Source organism: Phyllobates terribilis, unplaced genomic scaffold (assembly GCF_046119375.1).
Source record: "Phyllobates terribilis strain yellow unplaced genomic scaffold, ASM4611937v1 Scaffold_2__4_contigs__length_985480577, whole genome shotgun sequence".
Lineage (NCBI taxonomy): Eukaryota > Metazoa > Chordata > Amphibia > Anura > Dendrobatidae > Phyllobates > Phyllobates terribilis.
The window spans coordinates 135,662,717-135,680,255 of NW_027362762.1; the positions used below are offsets into that span (position 1 = coordinate 135,662,717).

A 17,539-nucleotide genomic window follows, 5' to 3' on the forward strand; every position below is an offset into this window, starting at 1 on the left:
AGTAGCGAGCATGCTCGCTCATCACTAATCATGAACAATACTAGTTACTGACTGGTACAGGAGGAGAGAGGACCCTGCCCGTGAGGGCTCACAATCTACAAGAAATCTCATGCAACATGCTTTTTACTTTTTCTTTGTCTGAATGTCAGTCCTTTCAGTATTTTTGCCACTTTTTTCATCCATTCTAATAAATGGGGGGAAAAAAAAGTTTTTTTTTTTTTTTATATAGTGTTTTTTTTTTTTTTTTTTTTTCTTTGCAGCATTTTTCCTGCCAAGAGATGTGTGCGCGTGTGCTGTGCGTATGAGTAGTGTGAAGACTACTCAGACAACACAGGGTGAGGGTAAAACAGCGAGGCAATATTTTATTGAACCGCAAAACAGGACAATAAACACATAGAATAGTCCCAGCATATATCCAAGATGGTACAACATTACAGTCTCACCCTTTCTGCTCCGCCCACCTGGGATAGAACAGCTGCAACTTTGCGACTTCCAGGGCCAACTACCTCAACCAGTGGCCCTCCACTTCTGGCGGGCCCCCACAGAGAATGTAGTGGCAAGCTTAGGAAGCTAGCAGTGCATCAAGGTACAAGGCCAGGAGCCCCGAGGGTTCCACCCTGGCCTCTACAAGAGTTTTCATGGGGCCAGATGACCAGCTGGTCCCAATCTGGCTTCTCCGAATGTCTCCATGGGTTCCAGGAGACCAGAGGGTCCCACCTGGCAACCCCAAACAACATATCCATTGGGCCAGGTGACTTTATCGTCCCAACCTGGTCTCTCCAAATGTATCCATGGGCTCTCTGATGGTCAATGGAGCAGATCCGTATCTTTCCAGTCAGGGCTATCTGTGTCTCTTTGGGTAAAGCCATACTACCAAGCTTATGGTGTGAAGAGACTGATCCTTGACTCTCCCTGTAAAGTCTCTTTCCAATTTCTGTCCCAAGTCTCTCTGCTACAGAAGCACATGTCTTTTTTAAGTACACATCCACAGATTGGGGGGGAAGGGCAGCCTCATGTCTCATTGTTTGAACATTTAATGAATTTGCTTAGTTTGTCCTCCTGTCTTGTGAGTCAATAAGCCACAGGGTCCACAAAGGTTAATCAACATAATTAGCAAACATTCATTGTTCCACAGACCAATAGACATCAACACAAAGACATCTCTTGGATAAAGGTTATAAGCTGTATCGTCACAAGTAACTTTGTAATTTTTCCTTCTATATCCATACCGGAAAAACACTTGTCACACACTGATGGTAAAAACATCACACACGAGTGACACGACATATGCACCGGTTTTTCGCATACGTTTTCTATACGTACGTGTGAAGGGGGTCTTAGATGGTAAATAAAGGAAAGCAGCTTTTGGTAACAGATCCAGTTACACAGGTAAAAGATCAGGAGCCAGACAGAAGAGGCCCTGATGCAAGAACACTATACGGGCCCTTTGCAGTCCACTAACTCATCATTCTGCACAATCCCACCTGCTTTGGAGGTGGACCTGGCCCCTTTAGCTCCTGGGCCCCTCTGTGGCTGCATAGGTTGCACCAGTGGTATGTCTGCTGCAGTAAGAGATGCCTGGTCCTCCCCCTATAAAGTTACTCTCTCCTTTTCTATTTTGCTACTGATCTAAGGGTTACAATTTCTCGTTGTGGAGAGAGACTTATAGGCCATGTAATGCTCCCCTGGGAATTTAAATATGGAAGAACCCTCTTAAGAAAAAGAGAACAGGAGATCTAGCGCCACCTATTGGAATTTGCAGTCCTTAAATTAAATATCGACCCATTAAAGAGCCTTGTTACGTGACTTGGGATAAGAAGCCACATCATAGACTCCATTTGCAGACACGTGTACTGATGAGGGGCTTGGCTTCTAATCTGAAGTCCTGTGGCAAGCCCATTTTTTAAAGATCGATATTGACTTTTAAGATTGCTACATCAATGCTTTGCATATTGAATATTCCTGCAAAGCTTTCCTTGTGAGGTAGACAGTTCTTCATGTGTGTTTTTGTCCTGCAGTTTTGGCATTTGTCCCACCAGACGTGAACTGATGAAAGGATTTTTGGATGAAAGGGCTTTCCATGGCCTATCGTACACATTAGCTGAATGTCGGCCAAACGCACATGTCTCGGCGAGACAGGATGGTGGCGTATTGTGAACGCATGACTCCTTTTGGTTTTTAAGGTGTATGGCCACCTTCTTGTATGTGAGAAGTTTGATGTGGGAGGCCATGGTTTAAAAACCTTATGTAATTATGCACAAAAAAAAAAATAGTTCTTTCAATACAAGAGTCTTCAAAACTGAGACTAATAATGTTCCTTTACCTTTGAAAGTTACTCCTCCTGACCCCCAACCACGCTGCTGCCCCTGGTCTTTGATTGTAACGGTGACATCATGATTTACAGGCATGAACGCTGCAGCCAGTCACAAGGCTCAGCGACGATGCCTATTTAAATGGCACAATTGCTATATATATATACCTAACTTCTACCTATATGGGGTCACACTCTGGCGCAGGGCTCAGATGTGGAGTATCAGTTGGCATTTGGAGTGCAAGGTTTGCTAGATTGATTTTAATTCACAATATTGCATTAGTATAGCGGAAACCCCTCCCTCCAGATATAACCCCATATTGAAAAGTAAGGGCAGTGGTTGTGTACCATTTTTGAACCCAAACGTGTTTTGAAGAAATTAGGCTGTGTGCACACGTTGCAGATTTGTTGTGTTTTTGCTATGCAGATTGGCTAGCAAAACCTGAAGCAATCCTGATGCCAGCAAGGTGAATGAGAAACCTGAAGTCTCATGCACATGTTGGTTATTTTTGACTTGAAGATTTTGTGCAGAAAATAATCTGTCAATTCTCGGTGCATTTTTGTCTACGTTTTTCACCACTGTCTTCACTCAATTCAGCCAAAATGCACCAAAAAAGTGCATTATTGCAGCTCCGTTTTTACTGCCAAGAAATTGAGAAATGATGCAGAAATGTTACTCAATGTGTGCACAGACCTTATGTTGTGCAGATGATCCCAAAATAAGAAAACTTCAAATATTTGTTTTTTTTCCCTCCCTCAAATCTTTTTTCTTTTTTACATTGGTTGTATGGCAGAAGTGACAACTTTATTCTGTGTCAGTACAATTAATGAGATTCCAAGTTTATAGTTGTATTTGTGTTTTCCAATGTTTGCACAATAAAAATGCTTGGTTAAAAAAAAAAAAATCGCCATATTCTGGGAGACCTAACTGGTTTATTTTTCTGATTGTTTTGCCTTATTTTTGGCAGGGCAAGTTTTTAGTTTTCATTTAATTTTGGGGTATATATGACCTGATTAACTATTTTTTTTTTTTTCTTGGTCACTGGATTGCATGAGGGTTTATAAATTTTTTTATTAACTTTGCTGATGATACACACCTGTTCTTACACATGGAGATCACACATAATCACCTGCCACCCTTCCAATGATTAATATCAACTTAAAGGAGTTATTCACTACTCGGACAACCCCTTCCGTCCCTAGGTTTCCCCCTTGTGAAATAACATCTATACTCCACTGCGTTGCCGGCGCCATTCCTGCTGCTCTCACTTCCTCAGGATTTGTGATTCGTCCGTAGGAGAGCTAGAGCTGATTGGCCACAGGGATCACGTGACATTAACAATCAGCTCCGGCTCTCCTACTGACGAATCGCATACATCCTGTATTTGACAACCCCTTTAAGGAACGGGGGCATTTTAGCAAGCTGTTTCTTAGTCTAGATCACAGGGATAGAGGTAATCTAGAGCTCTCATTTTGAAGCTAGTATTCACTGCTGTACTCGCAACCCAGCCTTTGAGATGACGCAGGTTAAAGTGAGTCTGACACCTGCAACTCTCGATTTAACCGGTACTTTGGGCCAAATTGCGACTACAGCCGTGAATCTCTGCTTCAAAGTCAGCCCTTGATCTGCTCTGTAGCTGAGGTATGGCAATTTGTCCCAGATGTATTTCATGTGTTCTTGGCCACAAAAATCCCACCCTGCAAGGACGTATGTGAGAAGTCCTTGGCCGGGGAAGGGTTAAGATTGCAGTAGTATTGCAGTTTTACAGTAAACTACTTGCAAGAATGTTCACCGTGAATCTTTTCTAAACCTATAGAGAAAAGAGAAACTTTGGCACAAATCCATTTTATACTCTTAACCATTTTCAGTATTAACAGTGTGAACTTTTAAAGCACTTAACTTAATTGCAGGAAAACATACATAATTTAGCTGAGTACTTAGCATGTATGCTGATATGTGAAGCTTGTGATTGGAAATGGGTCTGTGCGCCTTATAGTGACCGGGCTAATTGTATAGAAAGGATCTTTCACCAGGTTGTTCCTGTTAAACTGGCCACACCATAGAATAATGGCTGCAGAGCTGAGTAAGACACAGTTTTTAATTTGTCTTCTCCGTTGTGGCGATATTGGGTTATAATTAATGTTAAGTTGAACTAGGTGTTACTGAGATTTGTCTCTGGGGGCGTTTTCTTCTTCCACCTGCATGATGTTGACCAATCATAAGCAGGAAGCATCCTGCAGGGGAGGAAAGAACACGCCCTCCTCTCTGATCTCTGCAGCTATTGTATAGCGATACGGCAAAGCTGACAAAAGTGCCATCCGCTCTCATTCCCTTCCCCACTAACTGCTGTGATTTGAGATCTGAAAGTGTTTGTCATGATGTCATTCTGCATCTACTGTGTAAAGATACAGCAGAGCTGAGTTTGGTATGATTTCAAACCCTTTCTGATCTCAGTGATGCTATCTCCTCTTATCTTTCCTCCTCACTATCTGCAGTTAGATGAGATGTGGAAGTGTTTGTACTAGTGATACATAACTGGCTCAGCTGTATCTCTACACAGCTGCAGAGAGGAGGGCGTGTTCTTTTCTCCCCTACACAATGCTTGCTGCTTATGATTGATCATCCTTATGCAGGGAAGAAGTACATGCCCTCAGAGACAAATCTGACAGAGACCCCTGACGAAGCACCAATAAAACGCACATTGGGTTGTTGGTGAGTGAGCATCAATATACTATGTTTGGAATCTGTCATGTTGATAACATTTATAGATAGAGAGATAGTTACCGTTCAAAAGTTTGGGGTCACCCAGACAATTTTGTGTTTTCCATGAAAACTCATACTTTTATTTATCAAATGAGTTGCAAAATTATTAGAAAATATAGTCCAGACATTGTCAAGGTTAGAAATAATGATTTTTATGTGAAATAATAATTTTCTCCTTCAAACTTTGCTTTTGTCAAAGAATGCCCCCTTTGCAGCAATTACAGCATTGCAGACCTTTGGCATTCTAGCTGTTAATTTGCTGAGGCAATCTTGAGAAATTTCACCCCCATGCCTCCTGAAGCCCCTCCCACAAGTTGGATTGGCTTGATGGGCACTTTTTGCGTACCATACTGTCAAGCTGCTCCCACAACAGCTCAATGGGGTTGAGATCTGGTGACTGCGCTGGCCACTCCATTACAGATAGAATACCAGCTGCCTGCTTCTTCCCTAAATAGTTCATGCATAATTTGGAGGTGTGCTTTGGGTCATTGTCCTGTTGTAAGATGAAATTGGCTCCAATCAAGCGTTGTCCACAGGGTATGGCATGGCGTTGCAAAATGGAGTGATAGCCTTCCTTATTCAAAATCCCATTTACCTTGTACAAATCTCCCACTTTACCAGCACCAAAGCATCCCCAGACCATCACATTACCTCCACCATGCTTGACAGATGGCATCAGGCACACTTCCAGCATCTTTTCAGTTGTTCTGTGTCTCACAAATGTTCTTCTGTGTGATCCAAACACCTCAAACTTTGATTCGTCTGTCCATAAAACTTTTTTCCAATCTTTCTCTGCCCAATGTCTGTGTTCTTATGCCCATATTAATCTTTTCCTTTTATTAGCCAGTCTTAGATATGTCTTTTTCTTTGCCACTTTGCCCTGAAGGCCAGCATCCCGGAGTCGCCTCTTCACTGTAGACGTTGACACTGGCGTTTTGCGTGTACTATTTAATGAAGCTGCCAGTTGAGGAGCTGTGAGGCGTCGATTTCTCAAACTAGAGACTCTAAAGTACTTGTCTTGTTGCTCAGTTGTGCAGCGGGGCCTCCCACTTCTCTTTCTACTCTGGTTAGAGCCTGTTTGTGCTCTCCTCTGAAGGGAGTAGTACACACCGTTGTAGGAAATCTTCAGTTTCTTGGCAAGTTCTCGCATGGAATAGCCTTCATTTCTAAGAACAAGAATAGACTGTCGAGTTTTACATGAAAGTTCTCTTTTTCTGGCCATTTTGCGAGTTTCATAGAACAAACAAATATAATGCTCCAGATTCTCAACTAGCTCAGAGGAAGGTCAATTTTATAGCTTCTCAAATCAGCCAAACCGTTTTCAGCTGGGCTAACATACTTGTGTAAGGGTTTTCTAGGGTTTTCTAAACATCCATTAGCCTTCTTACACAGTTAGCAAACACAATGTACCATTAAAACACTGGAGTGGTGGTTGTTGGAAATGGGCCTCTATACACCTATGTAGATATTGCAATAAAAACAAGATGTTTGCAGCTAGAATAGTCATTTACCACATTAACAATGTATAGTGTATTTCTGATTCATTTAATGTTGGCTTCATTGAAAAAAATGTGCTTTTATTTAAAAAATAATGACCTTTCTATATACCTGGCTATATATCAGGGTGTCTTCTACTTCTTTGCCTCTTCACTATTCCTAGATATTTGACTTTTCAGGATTTTTCTTATTCTTAAATAGCGTCTTGGTGCTCCCCCCTCAATTTTGCCTGTGATGTTGGCTTTTTACCCCCTTTTTATAATCAAATTTTTCAAGTTTTCAAGCTAATATCTCAACAAGGGAGAGGAGACATTAAAAAATAAAAACTGTTTTGTTCAGTTCTGCAGCCTCTATTTCATGATGTGGCCTGTTTGACAAATGTTAAACTGGAGAAGGATCCTTTTTTAAGGATTCATAATTATTATGGTGATATCGGTTTATGACTAGTTATTTATGTCTCTTCCAGGTTTATTGCAAATCCATGTGCACTACGACTGGGTCTCCAGGGCACTGGACCCCGAAAAGCTCAGCCCAATGCCATCCTAGAAAAAGTCTTCATATCCATCACAAAGGTCAGTGACTCCATCTAGCTCCATGACCAGCTTCTTTCAGCATGCTCCATTGCTTTAAGGGGACTGGATATCTCCAAAAAATGATAATTTCTTGCAGATATTGGGTTAATCTGCAGGTAAATATAGTTAAAACCCTGTGTCACCGGCTGACTTGGAGTGCCGGCTACATTGAGAAAACTAATGTTTTAACCAGAATTTAATCTCCATGTTCCGGCTCTTTCTGAGTCACCAGAGCGCTGCAGAGCGACTACGTTGAAGCTGACTTACACTGACCACTTACTGTGCACACAGGCTGTAGGCAGGCGGTCACTCATAGTACCGGGGCATGATTACAGCCACGCTCCCAGTATACTGGACGGTGACATAATCGCTCCCCTGCACTGCCCGGGTGACTTGGAAAGAGCCGCTACACAGAGATTACACCGTGGGTAAAACTTAATTTTCTTTGCTTAGCTGCACTTCAAGTCAGCTGGCTACACAGGATAGTAATGCTATTGCCTGAAGATTAATCCTATATCAGCAGGTAAATGGCAGGTTTGGTGATGTCAGGTTCCTTTTTAATCCTCTCTGATGAGTCAAATGTTGAGATAAAGATAGAGATATAAATGTCAGCACAGAATGACTGTTCAAACGAAGCATAGGCCCTCAGTGGACCCTTGGTGTGGCCAAACAGTTCAGTGCTCCTTCCCACCTAATTATTTTCCATCTTTCTCCACCCTTCTCTGGCTCTTTAAAGCCAGAGCTGTCAATCAAAATAGAGAGAGGTAAAAAAATGTAGATGGGCAGGTGCACTGAACTGTTTGGCAACACCAGGGGTGCACTGAGTTCCTGTGCTTGGTTTGAACAGTCCATCTGTGCAGACAGGCCCCCTTTAAAAGGTTTTCACTTTTTGGCAAGTTATCATCTATCCACAGGATTTGCTGATTGCTGGGGTCTGACCACTAGGACCCCCACTACCACAATAACAAGACTTTGTAATGCCTGGTTAAAATGGAGTGGTGGTTGCATGTGCATGCCACCGCTCCATATATTGTTTGTGGGACTGTCTGATAGATCAGTGCTGATCTCGGCTCTTTCTGGTTGTCTGACAATGAATGTAGACTGTGTTGCAGATCCTAGTTCTTGGTGTTCTGGAGCCAAAATCTCTGTATCTCTGGGTGTCCCAGCAGTTGCAGCATATCTCGTGATTTTGTGAATAAACCTTCAATGTAATGTAGCATATTTTATTTTTCATGTTAAAACACCAACATATTCTGCTGTGCCGTACAGATCATTTCCTTCACCCTGTGGGACTCTTGATATCTTCTCTATCTTGGGCACAAAGATTAGGGCTATTGCGCATATTTCCATTGCTTGGCAGCCCATGCCCTGGCCAGATTCAAACCCATTGTCTCGCTGCTGCAGCTTGATCGCGCCACCCATATGTGTTGTGGGTACAGATTGCATAAGTTGTTTGGAGACTGACTGGAACTTATTCCTTTTATATGAATGAGTTAGAAGATTGCCAAGCTCAAAATCAGCATAAAGGGATGTAGAGAACCTGACTTATAATAAATTACTTACTTCAATAAATTACTCCTGTACATGTCTTTACCCGCAGACTGCTGGGAAGCTGATGCATAGAGTGCCACATGCCATTAATTAATCCTCGTTTTCTAATTATTACACATGTCTAAAAGGTTTGTTTAAAATGTAACTCCTTACAGTAACTACTTTACGAGCAGGAATACCTGTACAGTGCCGCTGCGCTCCCTCTGCAGAGCAAAAGATGGCAACACACGGCCCATCAGGGTTTCCAAAAACTGTTCTCTCCTCTGACTGCTTTATAAACGCTCTGGATCTAGGCACCTTATTGCTGGGTGGGTTAGATGACGGAGGGGTCAGTTGGTCAACGTCTCCAATATGTTCACATGGCGTCTTTTTCCGGCAGTCAAAATCTGTAAACCTGAAGGGTCTAGTGTGTTTTTTTTTTTTTTTTTGCTAACCTCCTGAATATTTTTTTTTTTGTCTTGTGTTTTCCTTTTTTTTTTCTTTTGAAAGCCATAATTTAAGGAAGAAAAAAATAGTGATTTTTGAAGCAAGTGCCTTATGCAAGCCATACACTTTAGACAAAGTTCGACCTTACAATTTTTAAATTTTGACAGTGTTTGATGGTGACATCCAGACTGTCCCCCAATATCTAGTTCAGGGATGATTTGACCACATGTGTTTATTGGAGACGTGGCTAACCCCGCTCTTATGTATATGGCCAGAATTATCCTTGTGACATGGCCACCTTGACTGTAAATCACCTGAGAAGTGAAGACTATAGCCAGCCATATTAGTGAGGTATAAGCAGCTCCCAGACACCTTATTTCTGGTCATGTGGAAAAGCAAATTGGCAGAGACTTGGAACTGCTTCTATGTTGACCACATACATATTAGATCTTGTGTTTAGGGTCTGCGCCAAATTGGTAAGTTGTCACTTTAGGCTACCACCCATAGTACAGGAGCAAAGTTATTGATTGCTGGAGGTTTAACCATTCGGCTTTCACTAAATCTGAGAACAGAGCAAATCTTGAATTGAGCGGAGGTCAAGCTTGTGCACCTTCACCTTCAAGCTTGTGCACCTTCACCTTCAAGCTTGTGCACCCTTCACCTTCAAGCTTGTGCACCCTTCACCTTCAAGCTTGTGCACCCTTCACCTTCAAGCTTGTGCACCCTTCACCTTCAAGCTTGTGCACCCTTCACCTTCAAGCTTGTGCACCCTTCACCTTCAAGCTTGTGCACCCTTCACCTTCAAGCTTGTGCACCCTTCACCTTCAAGCTTGTGCACCCTTCACCTTCAAGCTTGTGCACCCTTCACCTTCAAGCTTGTGCACCCTTCACCTTCAAGCTTGTGCACCCTTCACCTTCAAGCTTGTGCACCCTTCACCTTCAAGCTTGTGCACCCTTCACCTTCAAGCTTGTGCACCCTTCACCTTCAAGCTTGTGCACCCTTCACCTTCAAGCTTGTGCACCCTTCACCTTCAAGCTTGTGCACCCTTCACCTTCAAGCTTGTGCACCCTTCACCTTCAAGCTTGTGCACCCTTCACCTTCAAGCTTGTGCACCCTTCACCTTCAAGCTTGTGCACCCTTCACCTTCAAGCTTGTGCACCCTTCACCTTCAAGCTTGTGCACCCTTCACCTTCAAGCTTGTGCACCCTTCACCTTCAAGCTTGTGCACCCTTCACCTTCAAGCTTGTGCACCCTTCACCTTCAAGCTTGTGCACCCTTCACCTTCAAGCCGGTGCTGGCTGAGCTCTGGTGCTCTGTTGACTCTGAAAGTCCCCTTTAGTCGGACCCCCAGTAATTAATAACTTACCAAACCTCCTAACCTAATGGTGGTATTCTAAGGTGATAGCTTCTCAACGTGGCACAAACCCTTTATGATGGGATTACTGCCCATGTGTGTTCCATAGGTCAGACTGGTTATGAGGACAGAGTTCGCTTTCCTAGATGAGTGTCCTGTGAGACGTTGGCACATGGGTGTGAAATGATAGAAAGGTATCAGGGAGACACTCTCCCACTTGGACCTGTCTGGCAATAAGACTTGTTATCGACTTGCTTTGCACCTTGTACTCTCTCATGTGGGTAAGGGGTGGATGCATTGACTTGTGCTGCTTGTTTTCCTCTCCACTTCTTTCCCCACATTGTTTTTTTCTAGCTCTTTTAAATAGAGCTTTCCATAATCTGTGTTTTATTGATACTGAAATCTAAAGGTACAGTGGTGTTTCTTATTCTTTTGCTTGTGTGTCACACTTCAATGTGTCAGATCACAAAACAAATGTAAATATTAGACAGAGATCACACAAGTAATCACAAAATGCAGGAAGGGGGCAAACACTTTTTCACACCACTGTATGTGCACATAACGTGTTTTTATGATAAAGATGCTTCATGAAAATGCTGGCATGTTTATTATTGTGTCTTCCCCAATGTATTTTTAGCATTTTCTTTCTTTTCTGTTTTTTGTGTGCAATTTTTTTTGACTACTGACTTCTTTTAATCATTTTCTCAGAATTTTTTGTGCTTCCTGAAGCTGTTAAAAGCTCAACAGCAAGTACTTCTTAAATAGAATATGCTCATTCTTTTGAGCTTCTAGTTTGTTTTTTTAAGGCAGTTTTCCGAGTAGATCCACCTGAAAGACGTCCTTGAAGTCTGCAGGTTTTTTTTTTTTTTTTTGCAGCTATAATAGTCAAATAATGCGTAACTATTAGAACAATGATTGGTTTAGACTTCTGTGTTTTTAAAGGTTTTTTTTTCATCATAAATGGGTAAAATTGCAAATGACTTGTATAAACAAACTTTATAATTTACTAATTTAAAATGTCTCTGTTCTTGAATGGATGGATTTTTAATTTTATAGTTCATGGCTCATTGCCTGGGTTATTGGCATCTCCGACAGTCTCGAATGTTTCTGGTTTTCTAGGCATGGATCGCATCGCTTACGTGCTGTTTGCTATGCAGCGTGCAAGCGCAGCTTCTTTGATCCAGCTAACACCTGTTCCCGACGTTGCCGAAAGTTCCCGCTGTCTGTAGCAGTGGAAGGCGCACAGTTGGGACAAGTGGTGTGACCATATCGCTGGTCTGGACCGTCAATCTTTAGGAGCGCACTGCCCCCTGGCAAGCAAGAAGCAGGGGAGCAGTGCGCTCCTGAATAAAGATTAGACAACCCCGTTACAGGTTTAGTGGTGGCCCCATGCAGCAGGAGCGGCGCACATTTGGTAGTTAAATGGCCACATTTTTACTTACGAAACTGTAAATGTTACCGGGAATCTATGGATGACTGATGCGATGCGTCTGTCACCCATAGATTCATCCATGCGATTTGTTGGTATTGCTACCCAGTGTATATGACTGAAGGCTTTACTGAGATGTGAACAAGGCCTTAGTCATTTATCTGACCCCCGTGTCAGTACGTTACCTGTGGATATAGCTTTGCTTACATGAAAACAGCGCTGTAAATGGAATTACCGTGAACAACTCCATTCATCTCTGGATAATTCCCTTCTCATTATACATACGGCCTGTAGACAGAGTAAACACGAGCATTCTGTATACCGCTGCCGTATATTGGAGCAGTCGGTGTCATATTCATAGGTATAGTCAGACGGGCAGATGTGCTCATTGTCATGCATCAGATAAATCCCGAGGCTTTGTCCAGCAGTGAATAGGACTGTGTAACACAATAACAGCGGGATGTGATTGATCTTTCTGGACTGGTTAATACTTCAATAATGGGTTATCCCGTAAGTGTGATCTTCCTGACCAATGTGGACCCCTTACCCTCAGAAGCCCAGGAAGTGAGAAGTTCCCCCATACACATTAGACTGGTGTCTCCTGAACCTGCCGATAGAGAGTTCGGCTGACTGTCTAATATGTACGGGTGCTCAGGACGACTGATTGTTGGGGTTGATGCAATTTGGCCAAGTCCAATTTCGGACTGCTGATGGCATTGTTCTCCCAGAGGTAAGCTGACAGCCGACGTGTCAAATGGCGGCTTTCTCATAGTGCTCAGCCGATCAAGCGCTCCTGTGTATGGAAGTCCATCTAACGTGTATGGCCAGCCTGTGGGATGGCTGTCTGCTAAATAAACGATCACTCCAGACTCTTAATAGCAGAAAGTATAGTAAAACCAAAAACACAAACACGACTCGCCCGCTAATCTTGTCTAATCCAGCAGCAGCAATGCTCTGGTGATCACTGCCGGTCTTTCTTTCCCTTGAGCGATGATCTGCATTGCATGTTGGCATCACCGCTGAGGCCAGTGATTGGTAAGACTGACCACGGTGGCACGTCAGCAGTATAGTATTTTTATTTTATTTTTTTTTCCTTTCCCTCTAGTTTAAAAAAAAAAAAAAAAAAAGAATTAAAAAAAAGAATAAATAAAAATGAAACACTCTATAGAATGTAATCATTTATTGTTTTCTTGGGGACAAATACTTTTTCTGACCCTAGCAGTTCACATGACCTCTGTCCGCTTCGCTATTATTTACATTTTGCGACTCTTTCCCTGGTATGTTTTGAAGCCCACATTATCTTGCATGCTTTATGCTGTATGAATTAATTCAATTGGTTGCATAAGAATTAGTGATGAGCGAGTATGCCTCATTGACCCTTGCAGCGAGCACGCGCGACTGCTCACTGAGTATTTTGGCGTGCTCGGCATTTCATTCATTTTCGATGCACCTGCAAGTGTTCGCCAGGCTGTCGAAAATTAATGAAACGCCGAGCACGCGAAAATACTCGGTGAGCAGCCGAGCGTGCTCGCCGAAAGGGTTAATGAGGCATATTCAATCATCACTAATAAGAATATATGTAATAATGTGTTTTTGTTTTCTTGTTTGTTTGTTTTTAAGGACCTTTCACCAAAGTTTTTTCTTTTTATATAAATTTTGCCACTGTTGTAGAGATATTACAAATAATAGTATTCGGCACCTAATGAGTTAACTTTTTATTTTTTTGAAGTCCAAGTTGGTGTAATCAAACAGTTTTCACCGAATGAGTGTACTACTTCTCACTGTATGATGCTGACCAATCATAAGCAGAAACAACACACACATGAGAGAAAAACACGCCCCCCACCATAGCTCAGAGCAGGTTTCTCGGTGTATGAGATGTAATGATGCAGCCCTGATCTCCTGGTCTAACCTCCTGCAGGAGTCTGCAGTGTGAGCACAGCAGGGTCTCATTACATCTCACACAGGAGTAAGTCCAGAACAGCCTGGTTACTCTTGTGTTAGATGTAATGACTGTCCAGATCTCACTGCAGAGTGATTACAAGTAGCTTGAGCACAGCAGAAATAAGTGTGATGACTGACATTCTGTAATCAGGAGAGCTGATAGGAGGGTTTGCAATGTGACACAGGTAAACTCCGCTACACTGACTCCTGCAGGAGGTTATACCAGGAGATCAGAGCTGAAAAATCTGATCTAAGCTGGAGCCATGTTCTTCCTTCCTTTTGAATGGTTGTCTGATTAATATCTCTGCAACAAAGAGGCAAAGTTGGGGGGAAAAAAATAATTCTGGTCTGCAGCCACAACCACTTACTGTGCTCAGTTCAGCATGAAAAATTTGGTGAAAGATCCTCTTTAATTACTGTTACTTTATAATTAGCATGCTAGTAACATGGTAAAAAAAAGCCTACAAAGGTGTATTGATGCTTAACTTTTAAAAGGTTTGTCCAGCGTTGAAATTTTTCTTGCCAAAGGTCTGAAGGTAGATAAGAAATTGAAATGATATTCGTTTTACTGATCTCCCACCTAACCCCTCCACTCTTCTCAATAATATGCTGCCCCGGTCCCCGCCATTTCACTAAGCGAATCATTGGCAGTTCCGAGACATTTGCCAAAAATTAACAAATTCCCAAGTAAATCCTTTTTAAATGCATTTCCTGGTTTAAAGTAAAAAAAAAAAATACAAAAAAATTTTGTCTTTAAGGTGAGTTTATAGTAAAAAAAAAAAAAAAAAAAAAATTAATAAAATTGTGCTTTCATTACCCTTCCCTGGTTCAGCCCTGAGACTCTTCCAGTGACCCAACCTTTTAGTCTACAGTGCTAACGTCCTGGTGACATCACTGCAGTCAATCACTTGTCATCTACATTGACAGAGCTGCTAAACTTAGTGTCGTCAGCTGCTGCAGCCAAACAGGCCCCTGAGCAGCAGTGGAGACTCTGCCCTGGACCCAGGGAGGGCAGGTAAAATATAAAGTTTTTTTTGTTTTGGGCCTCTGAGGTGGCATGTAATTATACACTGTTGCACAAGCTTTGAATTAAAACATGCTTGAAAAGTATTATAGGAGGTATATAACCCTGTTATTCTAATGCTGCTCTTGAATATTCCCCAGTGTCCCGATGGGAAGCACCTGGAGGGGCTATCAAAACAGCTGGACTGGGACGCACGTAAAATTCAGAGGTGGTTCAGACAGAGGCGGAATCAGGATAAGCCAAGCTTAGTGACCAAATTTTCAGAGAGCATGTAAGTAAAAAATACTGTCAAATCATACATTGTACTGCCACCTATGTCCTTATCTATATTCATCCGTTTTGTAGGCGTACACATGAAAAAAACTAAATTGTGTGTAACTCTAGGAAAAATTGAAAATCTTTCCCAAGGCCTGATTTTAGTCTGTTATTGGCAATATGCAAGAAAACATGTGAATGCATCCTCCCCTTCAGGATATATTTACATGGTGCAGTCAGATCACTGTTTTTGCTACGGTAATACAGGCGCTTTATTGCACGTATGGTACAACCACAATGCTGGACGTCTGGTGGACAACTGAACATGGATTACAGGCCTAAGCAAACTAAATTAAATTGAAGGAAAAAGGTGAAATGTTAATATATAAATATACATTCATGCATTCATAAAATGGGTGGAAGAATATTGGTGATGTATTCAATACTTATAAGTACATTTTTAAAGGATCTATTGACATGAAATTCTCACCAGATATCGGTAACAACCCATCCTATCCACACTGGCAGAGAAATCAAACCATAGATGTCCATCAATTAAGTTGTGTAATGATGAGAATTGACACAGGGAAAAAGTATTAAACACATGAAGAAACAGAGGTGCAAAAAGTCATGGAAAGTCATGTCACCAGCTAAAATGTATCCATAATTAGAAAGCAATGTTGCTACTTAGTGAAAAATATTATCAGTTGGTTCAACTGATGGCCTCTAAAAAAGTGTCTAATTACCAAGGTGCCACACAAGAAACATCTCATGATGGGTAAAACCAGTGAGCTGTCTCAAGACCTTCACAACCTTATTGTTGCAAAATATACTAATGGCATGGACAGAAGAATTTCTAAACTACTGAAGGTTCCAGTGAGCACTGTTTCGGCCACAATCCAGAAGTTGAAAGAACATCTCACCATAAACCAGCCACAACCAGGTGCTCCCTGCAAGATTTCAGACAGAGGAGTGAAAAGAATTATCAAGAGTTGTCCAAGAGCCAAGGACCACCTGTGGAGAGCTACAGAAAGCCCTGGAATCAGCAGGTTCAATTGTTTCAAAGAAAACTATAAGTAATGCACTCATCTTCCATGGCCTGTATGCACGCTCACCACAGAATTCTCCATTGCTGGACATAAACACACTTGAACATGCTTTTTAGTTTGCTCAACAACATTTAGACAGGACTGTGAAATACTGGGAGAATATCAATTGAACTCTTTGGATGCCATAATACACACCATGTTTGGAGGCTAAAAGGCACTGCATATCACCCCAAAAACGCCATACCAACAGTCAAGTTTAGTGGTGGGAACATCATAGTGTGGGGCTGTTTTTTCCGCATACAGCACTGCAAATTTCATATGATTTTGAAGGAAGGATGAATGACAAATGTACCGAGACATTCTTGATAAAAATCTGATGACTTCAACTAGGATGATGAAGATGAAACGAGGCTGGACATTTCAGCAAGACAATGATGCCAAACACACAGCCAATGAAACTCTCAAATGGTTTCAGAGAGCGAAAATAAAGCTGCTAGAATGGTCCAGCCAATCACCTGACCTGAATCCAATAGCTCAGAGTTCATAGAAGGAGCCCACGGGACCTTCAGGTTTTGAAGAGTGTTTGTGTGGATGGATGGGACAAAATCACTCCTGAGCAATGCCTGTGAATAGTTTCTTCATACAGGAGGCGTCATGAAGCTGTCATCACCAGCACATATTTTTGTACGAAGTATTAAATTTCAGCAAGCGTGTTCAGTACTTTTTTCCCTGTCGTTTCTCATTATTATACATAACTTAGAGGTTGTACACTGCTATACAGAATGCCTATATCGATTCTAGCAGTGGAAATACGCTTTTCTTGTAAATGCCATCTGTTGTGATTGTTGCCTGTGAGCGACGTTATTGCTGACAGCTCAGCAGGCATCACGTGACTCCTGGCTGCAGCCGGCTCTGACATCCACTGATGTCACGGCAAGTTCCGGCTGCAGCCGGGCGTGACCCAGTGACGCGCCCCCCCCTTGATTGATGGGCTGTTGGCGGGGTTTCACGGCACGTCACAGCCCAGCATTCAGCGCGCGCCTTCCCAATGAATGCAGAGGAGAGGGAAAGCGGGTGGTGGATGCTGGGCTGTGACATGCCGTGAAACCCTGCCAGCAGCCCATCACTGGGTCACGTGATGCCTGCTGAGCAGTCAGCCATAGCGCCGCTCACAGGCAACAATCACAGGCAACAATCACAACAGAGGGTAATTCCAAAAAAAACCTTATTTCCACCATTTGAATCGATATGGGAATTCTATATAGTAGTGGACAACCTCTTTTAATTTATGGACACCTATGGTTTGATTTCTTTGCCTGTGTGGATTGGATGGATTGTTTACTGTCATCACGTGAGGATTTC

At 42.3% G+C, this 17,539-nt stretch overlaps 1 protein-coding gene across 2 annotated transcripts in view; it reads left to right on the forward strand.

The window, feature by feature from the left end:
- The window catches only part of CERS5 (ceramide synthase 5), a 72,276-nt gene that overhangs the window by 28,254 nt on the left and 26,483 nt on the right, over positions 1 to 17,539 (forward strand). The window contains exons 1-3 of one of the 2 annotated variants that reach the window (XM_073662811.1): positions 4,950 to 5,024; positions 7,039 to 7,144; positions 15,014 to 15,144. In XM_073662811.1, the coding sequence (XP_073518912.1) occupies positions 4,957 to 5,024; positions 7,039 to 7,144; positions 15,014 to 15,144 (305 nt within the window). In that variant the 5' untranslated portion in view covers positions 4,950 to 4,956. Of the gene's footprint in view, positions 1 to 4,949; positions 5,025 to 7,038; positions 7,145 to 15,013; positions 15,145 to 17,539 lie in introns of those variants that run through there. The other variant, XM_073662805.1, reaches the window with a different exon arrangement.